The sequence below is a fragment of the Octopus bimaculoides genome, chromosome 3, assembly GCF_046866305.1.
Source record: "Octopus bimaculoides isolate indiv1 chromosome 3, ASM4686630v1, whole genome shotgun sequence".
In the NCBI taxonomy this organism is placed as follows: domain Eukaryota; kingdom Metazoa; phylum Mollusca; class Cephalopoda; order Octopoda; family Octopodidae; genus Octopus; species Octopus bimaculoides.
In genome coordinates, this window is record NC_142930.1 from 133980418 (window position 1) to 134001835 (window position 21418).

The 21418-nt window shown below is 33.1% G+C and overlaps 1 protein-coding gene across 7 annotated transcripts in view; it reads left to right on the plus strand.

Moving 5' to 3' along the window:
* Positions 1–9534, plus strand: part of LOC106881162 (MAM and LDL-receptor class A domain-containing protein 2) — a 232956-nt gene extending 223422 nt beyond the window's left edge. For all 7 annotated transcript variants that reach the window (XM_089349698.1, XM_089349694.1, XM_089349695.1 and 4 more), the window contains one exon: positions 8693–9534. In XM_089349698.1, coding sequence (XP_089205824.1) covers positions 8693–8848 — 156 coding nt within the window. In that variant the 3' untranslated portion in view covers positions 8849–9534. The remainder of the gene's footprint in view (positions 1–8692) is intronic.
* The last annotated feature ends 11884 nt before the right edge of the window (positions 9535–21418 follow it).

Here is a 21418-nt window from a genome sequence, read left to right on the forward strand (position 1 = left end):
ATTCCCTGCCCTCATTTCTTGTATATATATATATATATATATATATATATATATATATATACAAACGATATATGAGTATATGCATATATATGTACATGTATGTATATACGTTCATCCACATGTACATATAGATACATAACTGGGTACTATATCTCTCTCTCTCTATCTCTCGTTGCTCACTTTTATTCTACTTCCTCCCCTCCTTTTCCCTCTGCTACTCTTTCTCTTCATACAGCCTTGGTCACGTGTGTGCGGCTGCTATTTCTTTTCGTTCTTGGAATCACCAAGCTCGCACGTACTTCTTTGCCCCTCCTGTACGTGCTTCACAGCGTTCGAGACATACACACTTCACGTCTGGCTGTACAGCCTTTTTGTTTGTTTATTTCACCGTTTCGTTTTCCTGTCTTGTTTTCCGTCCGCCACTACCCTCCACGAAAACAATTTAATTTGTGTTCGTGGGAAGAACCATTTTAACGATGCGTACTGCCTTAATTCTTCGAAACGCCGGGGTTTTAATGGTGGCAGCTGATGAAGGGGATGTTTCTATGTGGCCTACTTGTTTGTTGCATCTTGTTTACCATTTTTGTCCTTGTTCTTTTGCCACGTCATGTACCCAGTTATGTATCTATATGTACATGTGGATGAACGTATATACATACATGTACATATATATGCATATACTCATATATTGTTTGTATCACGACAGAACGCACGCGTTACCTTTATACAGTAAGTTTATATATATATATATATATATATATATATACATATTTATGTAAGTATTATACATACATATACATATGTATATATATAATTATATATATATGTATATATAGATAAAAACATGTAGGTGGCATACGAGTGGGTATATATTTATAAAAAAGAAGTTTGAAAACGCCAATATATAAAAAATGAATTTTAATTAAAAGTTTTGTCAGAGATATTTTTATCATGTTTCGGTTCTTGTAAAAACGAACCTAATCAAAAATACATATTTAAAAAAATGAAATTAAATGAAAAGTTCATAATTGTTTCTTACTGGTGTCAATAGTCCACGTGGGGACATTTTTTGTTGGTTGTAGTAGTAGTAGTGACCGTGTTGGTAATGGTAAATGGCAGTGACCTCTGTCCGTGTCAGTAGCAGTAGTTAATTGGTTGTAGTGGTAGGGGTGGAAACAGCATCAGTAGGTGCAGTAGGGGCAGCAGCAGTAGTAGTAGTAGTAGTAGTAGTAGTAGTAGTAGTAGTGACCGAAATATCAGCAGTAGTAGTGACCGTAATAACAGTAGTAGTAGTAGCAGTAATAGCAACAGCAGTAGTAGTGATAGTAGTAGCAGTGACTGTTAGTAGTGGCCGTAATAGTAGTAGTAGTAGTGACGTAATAACTAATATATGATTTTAATGTTACTGGCTCAGGGTGTTTAAACTTGGCCCGAATTTACCTTTTCAAAGGGATGTGATAAACCTATTATAATGGGCAATACTACGTGTACTTTTTCTTTTGTGATGTAATCTTTGGACTAACAATGGTTGCGGCTGAGGAGAGCTTCACACCATCTTTTATATCAATAATATAACTATGCTGATATAATAACAGATTGTTCATAAAGCTTGAAACACGTGTACCGCGATATCCTTTGTGTTCTGTTTTTAATCTATGTTTGATATATATATATATACACACACACACACACACACACACACACACACACACACACACACACACACACACACACACACACACACACACACACACACACACTGACGTAGTTTAACTCTTTTTCTCCGTTTGCAAACGCTCGGTTATCCAAGACGAGGCAAAGAACGAGCCGGAGCTTTACTAATTGATATCTGAGAGGTTCGATGAAATAACTCATGAACACTGCGATAGCTTCTGCCAAAAGATGCTCCGTTACGTCGGGCCAAGTTTAAACACCCGGAGCCAGTAACATTAAAATCATATATTTGTTATTACGGTCACTACTACTACTACTACTATTACGGTCACTACTACTACTACTATTAAGGTCACTACTAACAGTCGCTGCTACTACTATTACTACTACTACTGTTATTACGGTCACTACTACTGCTGCTATTTCGGTCACTACTACTACTACTGCTGCCTCTGCTGCTACTGTTGCTGCTTGTGCTGCTTCCACCCCTAACACTACAACCAATTAGCTACTGCTACTGACACGGACAGTTGATTGGCAGCCCAGTCAAGATGGTATTTTCTCCTTCTCCTATTCTTGTTTTTGCACACATCTACAAAATGACTTTCTAAAATGAAATTCCATTATGCAGCTGAGGAGTACATTTTCATTGCACATCTTATGTGGTGATCTCGCTACATAAATAAATCAAGTTTGTACGAAACGTACGTACTGCTATAACCTATTGAATTTTTGTTGCTTTTCTTCAAATTTTATTCACCAAATCTCTTGATTTTGTTTTTGGTTTTTACCCTACCAAATTCTGGTGCCTCAAACATTTTAAGTACCACATTTAATCTTTTGATTAAATCTATATTATTATTATCATATATATATATATTAAAATATCCTATTGAAGAATTTTAGTAACTGCCATCTGTCTGATCTCATATACAATTTTAACCCCGTGTTTAATTATTATAAAGAACAATATAATATCAATCGATAGCTTAGCCTGTTCTTTTCAAGTAATAAATTCAACTAATTCGTAATACTATTATTTAAATTACATTTATCATCTTTAAATTAACCTTAAATATCTTTAGATTAATAGCTTGATATATTTATTTAAATATATCGTCCAGTTAGTCATAATATTTAAGCAAATATATATATATATATATATATATATATATATATATATATATATATATATATATATATATATATATATGTATATATATATATGTATATATATATATGTATATATATATATATATATATATATATATATATATATATATATATATATATATATATATATATATATATATATATATATATATATATATATATATATATATATATATATATATATATATATATATATATATATATATATATATCTTTTATTCTTCAATTCTAAGTCTACATTTCGGATAAGTAAATCGTAATTGACTCAAAGCAAATAAATTTATTTACCTCGTCGTTATTATAAACTCTTACATAAAAAAATGTATTTCATCAATTTATTATTGTTACTGCCCTAGTATTAATGTGATGTGTTATTTTAAAAATAAAATAAAATGTATTAAATCACTATATAAACCAATTCACTTATAATATCACTTACAATCTAAGGGAAGATAACATTTCACACTTATATTAAAATAGAGTACATTGTTAATTCCTGTTATCAATTTGTTTATCTCCGCTACGAAGAGGAAATAATAGGAGATTTTTGGTAGAATAAATTAATAACTGATTATCACGTTATTATAATTCTAAATATGGCGCTTTAATAACTAAAATAAAATCAAAATAAAGTTTCTGTTATCTTTTATATGCTCATATGCTTACATACATACATATTTACATATAGATACATGTACGTATATGCTTATTGACCAGCACTAAATTATTAATATATAAACATACTACTATATGCAGTCATATATTTGATCTCACTCCCAAAAATATGTATCGATCAGATTGCCTCGGTAAGCAGTTGCGCACCTATACATATCAAGTAAGTACACATACATATATTCAGTGGGGGGGAAATAAATATTCGTACATGTCAAAATTCTTCATTTATTTAATTTCTAATGAACATAAATGGGATATACCAATACTATATTTGCATACACATACATAAACTAAGAATATACAAAAGAAACTAATAAATTATAGTAACTAATGAATTTATATACAATTATAAATATTTAGGGGGGAAAAAGTATTCCTACAGAACATAAATAACTGATAATTTTGACTTAATACTTCGTAGCATAACCATTATTCAGTTCCACTTCAACCAATCTCTTCTTCTAGTTCTTAATCAATGACTCGTATGTTTCTTTAGGATTTTTTTCCCATTCTTCTTGACAAATTTTCTTCAAATCTCGAATGCACATTGGTGCTCTTGAATGAATTTTAATTTTCAAATAACGCCACAAATTCTCAATGGGGTTCAAGTCAGGTGACTGGCTTGGCCATTCTAATAATTTTATATTGTGATTGACAATCCATTTTTGGTAGACTTCGCCGTGTACTTAGGGTCATTATCCTGTTATAAAACCCACCCTTCACAAAGCTGGAGCTTTTCTACAGAGTCCCATAAATTATTGTTCAAAATATTTTGGTACATCTCTGCATTTATTCTACCATCTATCACATATAAATTGCCAGTGTCATTTGCAGAGAAACACCCCTACACAATGATATTGCCATCTCCAAACTTTACTACGCGAATTTCCTCCAAACAATTCAATTTTTGACTCGTCTGTCCAAAGAACATTTTCCCAGAATGTATCAGATTTATCTTTATGTTCATAAACATATTTTAAACGGGCATCTCTATGCCTTTTAGTCAAAAGTGGAGTTTTTCTAGGAGAGCATGACTTCAATTCATTCCTATGAAGTTCATTGCTGATTGTTCATAGTGTAACACTAGTCCCTGAAGCTAACAAATCGTCTTGCAACTCATTTCTGGTGATCATTGCGTTTTTCTCGATACTTCACTTCATTTTTCTTAAAGATCTAGGGGAAATCTTGCGTGGTGCACCGGATCTTATTCTGTTTTCAACAGTTCTCGATTTTTTATATCTTTGAATAAATGAAGATATGGTAGAAAATGGAATACAAAGGGTTTCTGATATTTTCCTGTAACTTTTACCTGCTTTCCACTGTTCAATGATTAAGTTTTTTTTCACTGAATTTGTGAGTTCTTTACTTTTCGCTATTATTACAACACTACTTTATGTTGTCTCAGTGCTGAATGAAAAGCTAGCGTTTTGACACTTAAAAATGACCACTGATAAGATTATTGGAACAAACGAGAAAGTCCTAGTAAAAAAAAATATTTTAACAGTATTTTGTAGCATAGAAACTCATAAATTTATTCTGTACGGATACTTTTTTCACCCCAAAATATATTTATAATTGTATATAAATTGATTAGTTACTATAATTTGTTAGTTTCTTTTGCATATTCTTAGTCTATGCATGTGTATGCAAATATAGTTTTGGTATATCCCATTTATGTTCATTAGAAATTAAATAAATAAAGAATTTGACATGTACGAATATTTAATTCCCCCAACTGTATATACACATCTATTTTACATCATAATATAATTATTAATTATATATATATCGATACAACAACAAAAACGTATATTATTAAATTTGTATACCACATAGCCCAAACATCATAATATATTGGAGAGGATTTCGTCTTGAATTATATACATCAATTTTAATTATTCTGATCCTATAAGATGGGTCATTTTTACTTTCATTAATTTTATCTTTATATAATGGCATATATTATTTTGCTCCGGAAGTTAAACATTCATATAATTATAATACACTCAAAACAATTAGATATTTTATACTACACTTTTTATATAAAAGTACGTTTTATACTTATATATATTATTATTAAATATACCCATATTCAAATTTATTCACAGAAAAGAGAAGAATATACATATATATAACCAATATGTTTACATACCCACACACACACACACCAAAATCTATAAATGTAGTCAAAATTGCATATATATATATATATGTTTTGCGCGTGATGCTGTTTTTGGGAGTCGTATTGTTTTGGCATAGAAATAGTAGTTTTGGCTGCTATTTCTAATTTTCGGTGTGTGGTGAAGCAATACTTGCTAAACCCTAAATTTTTAATTATGTATATATATATATAATAAAATGGAACTTTATTTTGATTTTATTTTATTTATTAAAGCATCATATTTAGAACTATAATAACGTGATAATCAGTTATTAATTTATTCTACCAAAAATCCCCTACTATTTCCTCTTCGTGGCGGCGATAAATAAATTAATAACTGGATTTAACGATGTACTCTATTTGAATATAAGTATGAAATGTTATCTCCCCAGAGATTGTAAATGATATAAGAGAATGGATTAATATATTGATTAAATACATTTTATTTTCTTTTTTTAAGTAATACATAATACTACTATTAGGGTAGGAATATGATTAATGATAAATTGATGAAATGTATTTTTTTATGTAAGAGTTTATAATAACGACGAGGTAAATAACTATATTTGGTTTGAGTCAATTACGATTTACTTATCCGAAATGTAGACTTAGAATTGAAGAATTATATATATATATATATATATATATATATATATATATATATATATATATATATATATATATATATATATATTTGCGTAAATATTATGACTAACTGGACGATATATTTAAATAAATATATCAAACTATTAATTTAAAGATATTTAAGGTTAATTTAAAGATAATAAATGTAATTTAAATAATAGTATTACGAATTAATTGAATTTGTTACTTGAAAAGAACAGGCTAAGCTATCGATTGATATTATATTCTTGTTTATAACTAAACACGGGATTAAAATTGTATATGTGATCAGATAGATGGCAGTTACTAAAGTTGATCAATAGGATTCATTTTTTTTAATATATCGTATTTCAAGATGCGGTTTTGACAGCAAATTAGGGAGATTCTCGGTCGTTGTTTTGATTAGATATTCAGGGTAGAAGTAATGAGTAGACAATAATATGAATGAAAGGAATTGAATACTAACAAAGTTACGCTTGTAAGCTTCAGTTTGCAATTTGATTTGGCGAGTGAAATTAATGAGTTAGAAAAATAAATTAATATAACGATCACAAAGAAGAAAACTAAAGGTGCTAACTTTAGATATTAAAATATTTAATTATTATCCACTGATGAATTCCAAATAATTTAATATAATAATGTGCATTACTTTTGTTGAAATACATATTCTTCAACTATACACCTAAATATGATCTTTTGGGACATAAACAGCTGTCTGCTTAAATTAAATAAATAATCCATATTACCATCACCATCCATTCCATTTACCTGATGACATTTATTCGACTCCGTCTAATAAGTTAATTCTTCCAATGATTTTTATTCATATATATTCATACAGAAACGAAAGAAATCCCTTAAATAAAGTGATTTAAAAAATTGAAAACCTAGGGAAAAACGCCCTAAACGGAAGAAGTACTTTCATCCGGAAATACACACACACACACACACACACACACACACACACACACACACACACACACACACACATATATATGTATATATAGATGACTTGCCCTTAGTTAATTATAGAGTGAAGTAAATGTAAGACAATTTTCAAAACAGAAAATCATGGAAGATACACTGAATGAATCTTAAATAAATTCAATAGATTAACCTTCAGTTATCTAACAACTAATTTACTTTGCTTCATTGTATCTTAATTTAAAAACCAAAAAGAAGTTTGTCTGTTTCAGTTATTGTTGTGAGAATATTTTTTCTGTTGGAAGCTGCAGTTAAGTAATCAGTATATCAGTCTATCTATGAAAACTTAATGGCTGTAGTGCACTAATTATGCTGACCTGTGTTCATAACATGAATTGTTATCCGTCAGTTGCGCCATCAACTCCTGGTGTAACAACAGCTACATGAGCATTATGAGTAGTGTATGCAATTAGGTGTTACCTTAACAAATTGCAGTATTACATTTGAATCCTCTCATATGTAAAAATCTGAAATAGATTGACATTCATAACTGGGTATAAAACTTTCCCTCAAGCTGTATAACGCCATGAAAGTCAGAATGTGCTGCATAGTATCACGTCATCTATAAATGTCAACAGTAGATTAAAAGTCAAAGAAATTCTAGTCTACGCTTTTAATTTATTTCCTAATTATACCGTCTACTTCTGTCTATACACATTTATAAGTTGGCAATGTGTGAAGGGTTTCATAAACGTTTCTGAGGGAAGTCTTCTTAGACTATATTTTAGAAGATATAGGATATACTTTAAACAGCAATAACAAACTGACAATCTTTTCAATAGTAAAGGAATATTTCTGCAGAAATGTTTTGTCTTTTTATCACATTAGACATCGTAGCATCTTTAAAATAGAAATCAACAGAAATTATGTAAGCAATTCACTTATGCTTAAATGACATTTTGTAGGAAAATATTTTTAAAAAGAATTTTCAAGCATGTCATTAGAAATCTATAGTCCATCAGGTTTTAGTTTCGTTTTACATTTGTACAGCTATCCAATTTCTATCACAGGTCGTTAAATTTTAGAGCATTATTGTGAAAACACATGTTGGTTAACCATATCTTCGTCAAGTTTGCAATTCATAATAGATTTTGAACATTAATAAGAATGAAATTAATAGAGATATGAGGAAAGATAAACTATAAATACGACAAATTCACTTATGAAACATTTTGCAGTTTCTATCATTATTAGATGGACACTGCCGTTGACATTTACGGTTTTCTCATTTTAAGGAAAAGGATTTCGCTTTTATATTTGCTTATAATTGTGTTTGAATGTTAATTTTGTGACGACTATCTTATATTTTGTATAGACTTGTAATAACATGTGATAAATACATAATAATATTCCAAAATATTGCAATAATATCTGAATATTCTTTCATTTTATTTCTCATAGTTTTATGGCGGCAGTTATATAACATGCCCCAATGAACATGGCAAGTGGACGGTATATGGTATTGGTTCATCAAGGTCATGTTATGGTCGTGAATTAGTTCCTTCGGCGTATACTGACATATATGAGATGAAAGATTGGATTGAAGAAGAAATTTAACAAGTTAAATACAAGATGTTTGTTATAATGTTAATTATTAATGATTAATTTGATTTAAATTGATTTCATTAACTGCTTAATTCCACAATTAAATTTTGCAAATTCTAACCATATGACTAACTTTCGAATCTTATTTGTTGCTTGCTTATTTTTATTAACCTTATTTGTTCTCTAAAGATTTATATACCACGTCTAAACATACTAATTTATACTTTTAAAATACCTACATTAATCATAAATATTCTAAATATCTGAATAAAACAATTTTCTCAAAAATATCCCCAGTCAAATGGTTCACGCCAACTGAAAGATTTATGATTATTAATTAATTTTACAGGCGAAATCCCACTTATCAGTTTAATGTGTATTTAGACCTTCCTAGACTCTGAAATGACTTACGAGTTGTGAGATTATGTGATTGTTTCTTCATCAGGCTACAAAAGCAATTAGATTTTGAAGTTGTAAACGTTCTTTTACTATGTTATTTCTTTTCAACTAGGGGTTTCATTTTTACTTATAATTCATTTATTTGCAAGCTGCATGATACTCTACGTAATTCTTAACATTTTAATTCATTAAAATTTTTACGCATCACTCCTAATGATCAAAGATTTATTGTTTCAAATATTTTTTATAATACATTCGTAATTATGAATGATTTTCAATAAAGCTTAATAACTGTGAAATTATTTTGTTTTTTCTTTATTCATATTAGGAGCATTTGTTCCTTAACATTAAAAAGTAAAATACATCCCATACAATGGTATATAGAATAACGTTTGGAATTAAATACAATAAAATCCACACTTCTCATGTTTACAGGATGAAGGTGAGATACCCCGTAACACAGTGGGAGCACTAGAAAAGAGTTTATCTTCATTTAGTGTATGTAGGGTTCTTTAAAATGTCCAACGTCAACTACAGAGAAAAGAGAAAGATGGAGTGAGGAAGAAGAAGAGGGAGAGAGAAAGTAGACGTGTGAGAAACTAAATATAAAAGGAATCAAATGTGTAGAAAAAAATAATACAATTTTGAAAGTGGTTGACAAGACATAGGAGACAAAGAATGAGATTGTAAAAACTGATCACAGGAATCCTGCACGGTCAGGCAAGCATGACAACAGGAACATAAAGAAAACTGAAAGCTTGGAAATACTGTGTGTGTATGGGTTTATATATATAAATATATATATATATATATATATATATATATATATATATGGCTCGTGTGTTCTCGTCTACGTTTGTTTGCAATGTCCTGTACCCAGATATGCACCTATACATACAGGTGGATGTCGGTATGCACATACCTGTACGTATATATGCATATACTCATTTACTTTTGTTTTTACATGATTGAACGCAGCGTCTCACAAAAATTGTAAGTAGTTCGTAAACTTATCCTCCGACGCTACTCTATCTCTCTCTCTTTCTCTTTCCTTTCTCCCCCCCCCCCTCGTTCTTCCTCTGTACTACTACGTATCTCGCCTTACCCCTCTTGTTCTTCCTCTGTACTACTACGTATCTCGCCTTACCCCTCTTGTTCTTCCTCTGTTACTACTACGTATCTCTTTTTTCCCCCTCGTATTTCCTCTTTTTCTTTTTTCCTCTCGTTGCTCACCATTCTTCTACTTCCTCCCTCTCTTTCTCCCTCTACCACTCTCTCTCTTCCCTTTACACCGGCATGGTCACATGCTTCCGGTCAATAATCCTTTCCTTCCTTGGCTTTCGCCAAGTAACACACGCCACCACTTTGTCTCTCTCGGTTCCGTGCCTCATCGCGTTCATACACACATAATTTTTCTCGTCTGGCCGTAAAGCCTTCTGTTTGTTTTCCTGTCTTGTTTTTTGTCCGCCACTACATTCCTCCATGGCTAGATTTAATTTGCGTATACAGATTTAATCTGCGATCCATGGGACGAGCCGTTTTAACGTTGCGTCCTGCCCGAAGCTCGTCGAAACGCCGGTGTTAAAACGTGGGTAGCTGATGAAGTAGAATGTTCTCTATGTGGCTCGTGTGTTCTCGTCTACGTTTGTTTGCAATGTCCTGTACCCAGATATGCACCTATACATACAGGTGGATGTCGGTATGCACATACCTGTACGTATATATGCATATACTCATTTACTTTTGTTTATATATATATATATATATATATATATAAACAAATAGTAAACGAGTATATGCATATATACGTACAAGTATGTGCATACCGACATCCACCTGTATGTATAGGTGCATATCTGGGTACAGGACATTGCAAACAAAACGTAGACAAGAAAACACACAAGCCACATAGAGAACATTTTCCTTCATCAGCTACTCCCGTTTTAACACCGGCGTTTCGAAGAGCTGGGTAGGACGCATCGTTAAAACGGCTCTTCCCATGGACCGCAAATTAAATTTGTATACACAAATTAAACCTTGCCATGGAGGAATGTAGTGGCGGACAAAAAACAAGACAGGAAAACAAACGGAAAAGGCTATACGGCCAGACGGGAAAAATTATGTGTGTATGAACGCTAGAGAGAGAGAGAGAGAGAGAGGTGTATATGTATATATATATATATATATATATATATATATATATGAAAAAAGAAAAAGAATGACTTGACTGATAGTTCTAATAAGTTTAATTAATCATTTTTTTTTAGATTTGTAATAATATAAATTTAATTCATAGATCTAGTAAGTTCTTTGTAAACTTAGATTATTTTATTATTTTATTCGGATCTTGTTCAAAACGGGGGCACCAGTATTTTCTTAACGAAACACTTTGAAACTTGGGACACTAGTAGAATGTGTCATATAAAACATCTTTTTCTCTTAGTCTTCTTAACAAAAAAAACGTACATCGCAAGTTATTTCATGTTAAAGTTGTCGTATTTCTGTAATTTCAACCAATGACTGACGTCCATTCAGCCGTAAAAATTAAGTGCTGACTACGTAAACAAACGATTCTCGGCGGTGAAAAAATTATTTCCTTGTCAAAAAATGGCTGAAGCATATTGGCAGTAGCTAATAAACCTTTCTCTTATAGGCACAAGGCATGGTTTTTGAGGGAAGGAGCAAGTCAATTAGAGTTAGGGTTAGGGTTAGGTTAGGGAAAACGAACACACCTGTGTTGCCTCTGCAAAATGTCAGAAGTAATGGAGATTAAATACGCTTTACACCGCTTAAAGTGCCAAAGTGTAAACAGCTGAATACTTGTCAGTGATTAGTTGAAATTATCAAAATAAGACAATTTTTTACATGAAATAAATCCGAATACAAAAATTTTTTTCTGTTCTATCACACAAAATAGATAAGTATACGAAGTTTGAAAGTCTTTCGGTACCAAAAACACTACATAAAACATAAATGAAAACTGGTGCCCCCGTTTTGAACAAGATCCCCAACATCTGTTGTCAAGCGATGGTGGAGGACAAACGCAGGCACAAGCACACAAATATATATATATATATATACGACGGGCTTCTTTCAGTTTCCGTCTACCAAATCCACTCACAAGGCTTTGGTCGGCCATCTTCAAACTGAAAAGTATGTTTTACTGGTTGCTTAAATAGCACAAGATTTTATTCTTACAAGTATACATTCAACAAAAATATACAGAAAAAAATAAAAAGAATATAAAAAAATATATAAAAGAGCATAAAAAAATTATTAAAAAAAAAAAATATATATAAAACATATATACGTATATATATATACATATATATGTATATATATATGCATATATATATATATATCTATATCTATATATGTATATATATATACATATATATATATATATATGATTTTGAAATCCGTGTTGCTTATTTTTTGATTTTGATCATCTATCCTTTTAGGATACGATATTCGGGTGCCTACGCATAAGTACCATATTGAACCTTGAATCTATATCTAAACCGTCTACATATATATATATATATCTATTTGTGTGTGTGTGTGTGTAAAGAATACAAAAGGTAAATGGAATAAAAAAAGGAAGACAAATATATAAATAGGAATAAAAAAATAAGTGTAGTAGTAATTGGGAACAGTGGGGAGTAGAGTTAAAACCATCAAAATTAAGGAAATGGTATATCTTGGAGCGGTCACTAGTGTTGTGCTCTTGTCAAAATATGACCTGTGTAATGTTTATTGATTTGAGGTCACCTATTCAGTTCTCACAGGTGGTATTGTGTTCATATATATATATGGACATTGCCTTCCTAAAGAAACGACATGTTTTTTCTGTCTCTTCTCTCGTGACACGTCTACCTAGCGTTCATAATAAGTTTTCTATCGTCTTGGCTCAACAGCCCTCACTGTTTGTTTTTACTGTCTTGTTTTCACTGTCATGTTCTTGTTAACACTTTCACCCTCCTCAAAAAATTCCAAATTTTATTTAATTTGCTTTGTGGGAAGGACTGTTCCAACGAAGTCGCGTATTGTCCTTGCTTTCGAACGAAACGTGGAGTAGATGAAACAGGGACAACTGGAGAATACTCTTTATGTTGCATGTCTTGTTTCTCTATTTGTTTTTTTTCGTTGTTCGGAAAAAGTTCGTTTTCTGTTTTGTTTTTATGTTTTCGTTTCTCATTGTGTTTAACGTTTTTCTTTTTATGTCCTGTACCTATATATGCATGTATGTATACATATAGATGTAGGTATGTACATATATGTATGGATATATGCATATATTTATATTATATTATATTATATTATATATATATATATATATATATATATATATATATATATATAGTCAATCCTATATATATATAGTCAATCCTAACAAGCAAGAAAAAAACACGAATAAACAACAACGTGAGGACGTGGAATAAGTACAGTGTTATTGGACGCTCAGGAAAGGAAAGAAAAAAAAAAGGATTTCACGTTTCAAGCGGAGCCCTTCATCAGAAATATACGAAATGTCTGAAGAAGGGAAGACAGAGAAAGAAAATCGCCAACGATGCACACGCGGATATATATATATATATATATATATATATATATATAATTTTTTAATTAAGGTACTCAGAAACCTGGATGTTTGTACATTTACAGATTTTTATTAATGTCACATATTAAATGAAGCGCTTTTCACCTAGTCGTGTAGGTTTTTCAAATTGTTTTGAGAAACCTACACGACTAGGTGAAAAGCGCTTCATTTAATATGTGACATTAATAAAAATCTGTAAATGTACAAACATCCAGGTTTCTGAGTACCTTAATTAAAACATTTTTTCTATATAATTTCTGTACATCACCTCCAAACCTTCAAATATATATATATATATATATATATATATATATATATATATATATATATATATACACACACACACACATGCATATATACACATACACACATATATATACACATATATGCATACATGCATACATGCATGTACATACACGCATACACAGACACACATGTTTGCATATATGCACATATATACACACACTCATACATATATATTTATACATATACACACATACGTATATATATATATATATACATACAGATATTTACAAACACACATGCACATACATAAACATATACGCACATAGACACATATGCATACACACGCACATACGTATATACACACTTATATATGTATAAACACACACACATACATACTTACATACATATGTTCTTGTGCATACATACACACATATAAACGTACGCACATACATACATATAAATTTATACACACACGCACATATATATATATATACATATATATCCAAACATATATACACACACATCCACACACACATACATACACATATATACACACATACACACATGCATACACATTAATGCACACACATATATTTGCATACGCACACACACACACATATATATATATCTGCACTACAATTACACAGCCAAACTTTCATACATGCATACATGCTCTTATATATGCATACATATTTATACATAAACATATACATATATACATATGCACATACATATATATATATATATATATATATATATATATATATATATATATATATATATATATATATATATATATATATATATATATATACCTATATATATACACACATAAACACATATACACACTTAGACACACACATACACACACGCACGAACACACACATACACACACACACACACACACACATATATATATATATACACACACACACACACACATATATATATATATAATTTGCTTTGCGGGAAGAGCTATTCTAAGAACGCGTTCTGCCTCATCTTCGAAACGCTTTGTTTAGAATAGAGGCAGCTGACGAAGGAAAAGTTCCATATGTGGCTTGTCTGTTTTCCTATGTGTTCATTCTGTTGCCCGTAAAAAAGTTCGTTTTTTTTGTGCTTTGTTTATGTTTCCGTTCCTATTTTTGTCCACGTTTTTTTGACGTATTGTACCCAGATATGCATCTATATATACATGTAGATGTAGGTATGTACATATATGCATGTATATATGCATATGCTCACATATCATTTGTACTAATATACATACATACATATATATATATATATATATATACACACACATACACATATACGCACACAAATTCATATGCATATATATACTCATATGCATACACATATCTATATAATACAGTGGGGGGGGGGGGAATAAATATTCGTACATGTCAAAATTCTTTATTTATTTAATTTCCAATGAACAGAAATGGGATATACCAATACTATATTTGCATACACATGCATAAACTAAGAATATGCAAAAGAAACTAATAAATTATAGTAAATAATGAATTTATATACAAGTATAAATATTTAGGGGCGAAAAAAGTATTCGTACAGAATAAATTTATGCGTTTCTATGTCACAAAATACTGTTAATTTTTTTTTTCTTTTTAGAACTTTCTCGTTTGTTCCAATAATCTTATCAGTGGTTATTTTTAAGTGTCAAAACGCTAGCTTTTCATTCAGCACTGAGACAACATAAAGTAGTGTTGTAATAATAGCGAAAAGTAAAGAACTCATAAATTCAGTGAAAAAAACTTAATCGTTGAACAGTGGAAAGCAGGTAAAAGTTACAGGAAAATATCAGAAACCCTTTGTATTCCATTTTCCACCATATCTTCATTTATTCAAAGGTATAAAAAATTGGAAACTGTTAAAAATAGAGTAAGATCCGGTGCACCACGCAAGATTTCCCCTAGAACTTTAAGAAAAATGAAGCGAAGAATCGGAAAAAACGTAATGATCACTAGAAAGGAGTTGCAAGACGATTTGTTAGCTTCAGAGACTAGTGTTACACTATGAACAATCAACAATGAACTTCATAGGAATGAACTGAAGTCACAGTCTCCTAGAAAATCTCCGCTGTTGACTAAAAGGCATAGAGATGCTCGTTTAAAATTTGTTTATGAACATAAAGATAAATCTGATACATTCTGGGAAAATGTTCTTTGGACAGACGAGTCAAAAATTGAATTGTTTGGAGGAAATTCGCGTAGCCATGTTTGGAGGAAAGTTGATACCATCTATTCACCGAAACGCCGGTGTTAAAACGGGGGTAGCTGATGAAGAAGAATGTTCTCTATGTGGCTTGTGTGTTTTCTCGTCTACGTTTTGTTTGCAATGTCCTGTACCCAGATATGCACCTATACATACAGGTGGATGTCGGTATGCACATACCTGTACGTATATATGCATATACTCATTTACTATTTGTTTATATATATATATATATATATATATATATATATATATATATATATATATATATATATATGTATGTATATGGCATTCGTCGTGACAGGACGTACTTTTCATAGCTCCGGCCAGTCAGTAGCCAAAGAAACAGATTTCAGCTCAAACCAGCAGTAACTTTCCTTGTTTTTAGTCTCAGAACTTTTGAATTCTACTATTTTACTATCATCGGACGATAAATTCACACAGATTTATATACAACCTGGAGAAACAAATATACATCAAAACTAAACCCAGATTAGTTCTAAAACTAGTCCCGTGAGTACAATTCCTTTCTCTTGATTTGTATTAAACACACCGCTCATTCTGATTTGGGCAATCCTTCGATATAACAAAACAAAACCAAAACAAACACTCGGCTGTTTCCGTGACAACTCGACAATTCACTTCGGATATCTTCGTGACATCAGTGATAGCTGCTGTGACCTTTGTGTGTGTGCGTGCTTGTTCTTGTCTCTGTGTGTGCGTGCTTGTTCTTGTCTGTGTGTCTGTGTGTGTGTGCATGTGTGCGTGCCTGTTCTTGTCAGTGTGTGTGTGGGTTTGTTCTTGTCTGTGTGTGTGCCTGTTCTGTTTTTATGTATTTATATGTTTTCGATTCTGTTTCCTGCTTGGATATTTGCGGATTTGACATACACACATGAAGCAGGTAAGAACAAATATGCAAGGCTTTTTGCTGGTATAATTTCGTTACACGCAGCCATACAGACAAGAACAAGCACGCACACACGCACACACACGGACAAGATCAAGCACAAAGAGACAGAGAGAGAGAGAGAGGGGGAGAGAGAGTGAGAGAGGGAGGGAGAGAGAGAGAGAGAGAGAGAGAGAGAGAGAGAGAGAGAGAGAGAGAGAGAGAGAGAGAAAGAGAAGAACAAGCACGCACACACACAGAGGTCACAGCAGCTGTCACAGAGGTCACGAAGATATCCGAAGTGAATCGTTGAGTTGTTACGGAAACAGCCGAGTGTTTGTTTTGGTTTTGTCGAGTTATATCGAAGGATTGCCTTGGTTTGTACTAAATACACTGAACTCTCTTACACACACCCAGATATAGCCACGCATTTTCGAATATATCGACACAAACTTTACAACGGTGCATTCACTATTCTACATCAAGTCACCAATAACTAACGTATAGTGCATAATACTGTGCCACTGAATATGGCCAATAATATTCTAAAACTCCACTGGGTAGAAAACGAAATCAGTGCACAGATAAACGCTTGGTACACTCACCATAACGATTGTGTAAAGGCTAATGTCTACGGTAAAATCGCTGAAAAATTGGCGTCACAATCCTTTTACGGATCTGTAACAGATCGAAAACAAAATAAAAGAAATCACAAGATCATTTCATACTTTACACACGCACATGGTAACACTAGAAGTAATACTTGTCAATGGATCTAGTGCACCAATTGACCCAACTCCAACAGGTCAGGGGTCACTTCAACGACCCGCTAGCCAGCAAGAAACAACATCCTCATTGATATTGCTATCTGACCTAATTCCACCCAACACTACCGTGGCAAGTCAGGACTCGCTACCACAACAACAACAGCTTGCTACTGCTACTACATTGGGAGCACCTTGTTTGGCACCACTATCTGACCTGATTCTACCCAGCCCTACTGTTGCAAGTCAAGTTTCACTGCCGCTACAGCAACAACAGTCTGCTACTGTTACTACAATAGGACCTCTGACCAATGATCCTACCAATATAGAAAAAACCTCTACTATGCCCACGTCAAAAACCCTGTTGTTACCATTCTCAAAGTAATTGTAGATTTGGCCCCAGCGGCACCAACAACAAGGGATGCTGTTCTTTTTTCCATCCTACCTTATACCGTAGACTTGTTAAGGGCACCGGTCCATATGGTATAACGGGAAAAAACTGCCCTCACCTCCACCCCCTTACTGTCCTAAATACAGAGTCCATGGCTCTGATCCTAAATATGGATGCACAAAATACAATGGATGCACCTTCTTCCATCCTAAACTGTGCCAAACGTCTGTGTCACTAAGGATGTCCTTGAACCCATAATGCAACCATCACCACCTGAAGAGCACAAAACGATCGAAAAATAAATATAAACAACAACAGAGGAGACATATGACAACAACAAAAACAAAACACAACCACATTTCACCTCCTGCAACCAAACAACGAAGACAGAACTATGGGAAAACCATAACACCAGATAACATAAACATGAACTATGTAACCTCTGACCAAGTGGCAAACCAAAGAGGCAACTCTTTTTTACTAACTTATCTAGAAAATATGAAGACCGACCTAAACCAGGAGATCCAACGGGCTATCAGCAACCATTTATGCAAAACACAAGGAACGCATACTCACCACCAACTAGAAAATCATACACACACAGCTCCATACAAAAACTACCCTCGTTACTACCTCTGAACAACATAAAACATAACTTAGAACAATGCAAATATCAAACTACCCTTACCTCGACATTCCTGTTAAATGTACGTGGCATCAACCTATCACTCATTGCCCAAAAATGGAAGAACCCATATATAGAGAGTTGGCTTGCCGAAACGGCACACTGCTTCCCTTTCTTTATCCTCACTGAAACTCACTTTAACAGCACACATGTGGATGCCGAGGTAAAAATAAAAGGTTTCACCATCGTCCGCGCAGATCGCACAGACCGAAATAAGGGGGGGGGGGAAGCCATCTTTCTCTATGACTCCTTTTCAGTTGATGCCAAGGACATATTTTACAATGGCTATTGTGAATCCATATCACTATTCGACAAAGCCAAACAAATAATCATTGTTGGTCTTTACAGGCCTCCCCAAGCACCTCTAAATTGCTTTGAAGTGTGCCTCAGCAAAACAACGCCCTTCCTTCAAAAATACAACTCCGGAAACATACTAGTGACGGGTGATTTTAACCTCCCTCATATAAACTGACCTACAAATACTCTGAAGTTAGGCAGATGCTCTACATCAAATAAAGCAGAATTACTCTTTAATTTAATGGCTAAATTCTTCCTGACTCAGCTAGTGCTCGAAACAAGAAGACAGAATAAAACGATCTTGGATCTAATATTAACCAAACACTCTAGCTTCGTTCACAGTATTTCAGTTGAAAAACTTCTCTCTGACCACGACATGATACTCTGCAATTTTAATTCCCGGCATATCAAAACCAAACCAGCCAATCCCGCTCCACGGCACTCATTTGACAACATAAACTTCTACGAAGCGGACTGGGGAGCAATCGGAAAGGATTTGTCCTTCATTGATTGGTCTTTCACTCTCAGTTCCACTCACATTGAGACCGCATGGCAACACTTTGAGAACATTGCCATCTATACATGCTCAAAACACGCTCCTACTAAATCCACTAACACAAACAGAAACCGGCTCCCTAAAGAAAAAAAAAATCACTCATCAAGCACATCAGAAGCTTCAATAAAAAAAAAATCAATCAATTAAAATACTCCCACATACAACATCCACATTCAGCAACAATGAAAAGGCTGGAGATGGAAAAACTTCATCTGCAGACTGACATGAAAACCTCCATTGAAAATCAAAGAGCTGCGGAGGAACAGTGGGTAATCAAAAACATCAAACAGAACCCAAAAGTGTTCTATTCTTATGCAAATAAGCATAGAACCGCTGTCTTACCCATTGGGTCATTGATCAATGATAACGGCATTCCCCAACACAATGCTAAAGAAATGGTAGAAATACTGCTGAAACAATACTGCTCTGTCTTTAGTGATCCCACTGATATTGACGTAAGAGAAGCGAGCGAAGTTGATTCGCAATATAAAATCTCGGACATAACCTTCACTGCTTCAGACATTCATAGCAGCAATAAATGAGGTCAAATACTATTCTGCTGTAGACCCTGATAGATTCCCCGCAAGTCTCCTGAAGGAATGTACACACCAACTTGCAGTCCCTCTGACCAACCTCTGGAGAAATTCTTTAGACTCAGGTTATATACCGAAACAGCTCCTATCCCAGTCTGTCATCCTGGTTTTCAAACAGGGAAACAGATCCCTCGCAATCAACTATCGCCCAATCTCACTCACCTCCAACACCATTAAAGTGTTTGAAAGGGTGGTAAGATCAAGGATTGCTGACTTCTTGGAGACCAACAAACTCCTAAATGCAAACCAGCATGGCTTTCGCTGTGGCAGGGACTGTCTAACACAATTCTTACACTACATTAAAGATATACTTAAAGCCTTGGGAACAGGTTCGAACTTTGATGTCATATATCTTGACTTCAGTAAAACATTCGACTGGGTTGACCATAATGTCTTACTCTCAAAATTGGTATACGTTGGAATCCGTGGAAAACTTCTACACTGGATTAAATATTTCCTGGAGAATAGAACACAAGAAGTTGTGGTCGATGGAGTCCACTCAAGCCCAGCAAAAGTCTCCAGTGATGTCTCTCAGGGGACTGTCTTGGACCCGCTCCTCTTTATAATTTATATAAATGAACTTCACAGCGTCGTAAATCACTGCAAAGTGAAAATATTTGTTGATGACTCTAAGCTCCAGCAAATCATTGATGAAGAAGAAGACCGAACTCAACTCCAGTCTGATCTACATGCGGTGAGTCAATGGGCAGACAAAAACAAAATGCAACTGAACGAGGGAAAATTTGAGCTGATGCATTTTGGAAGAAAGTCTATACTAAAACAGCCATACTCTCTTCCTTCAGGGGAACCGCTCACGGCATCCAATAATATCAGAGACCTGGGTGTAATTGTTGATAACAATCTCAATTGGAGTCCCCACATCAACAATAAGGTCGATATAGCTCGTAGGATGAGCTCCTGGATCTT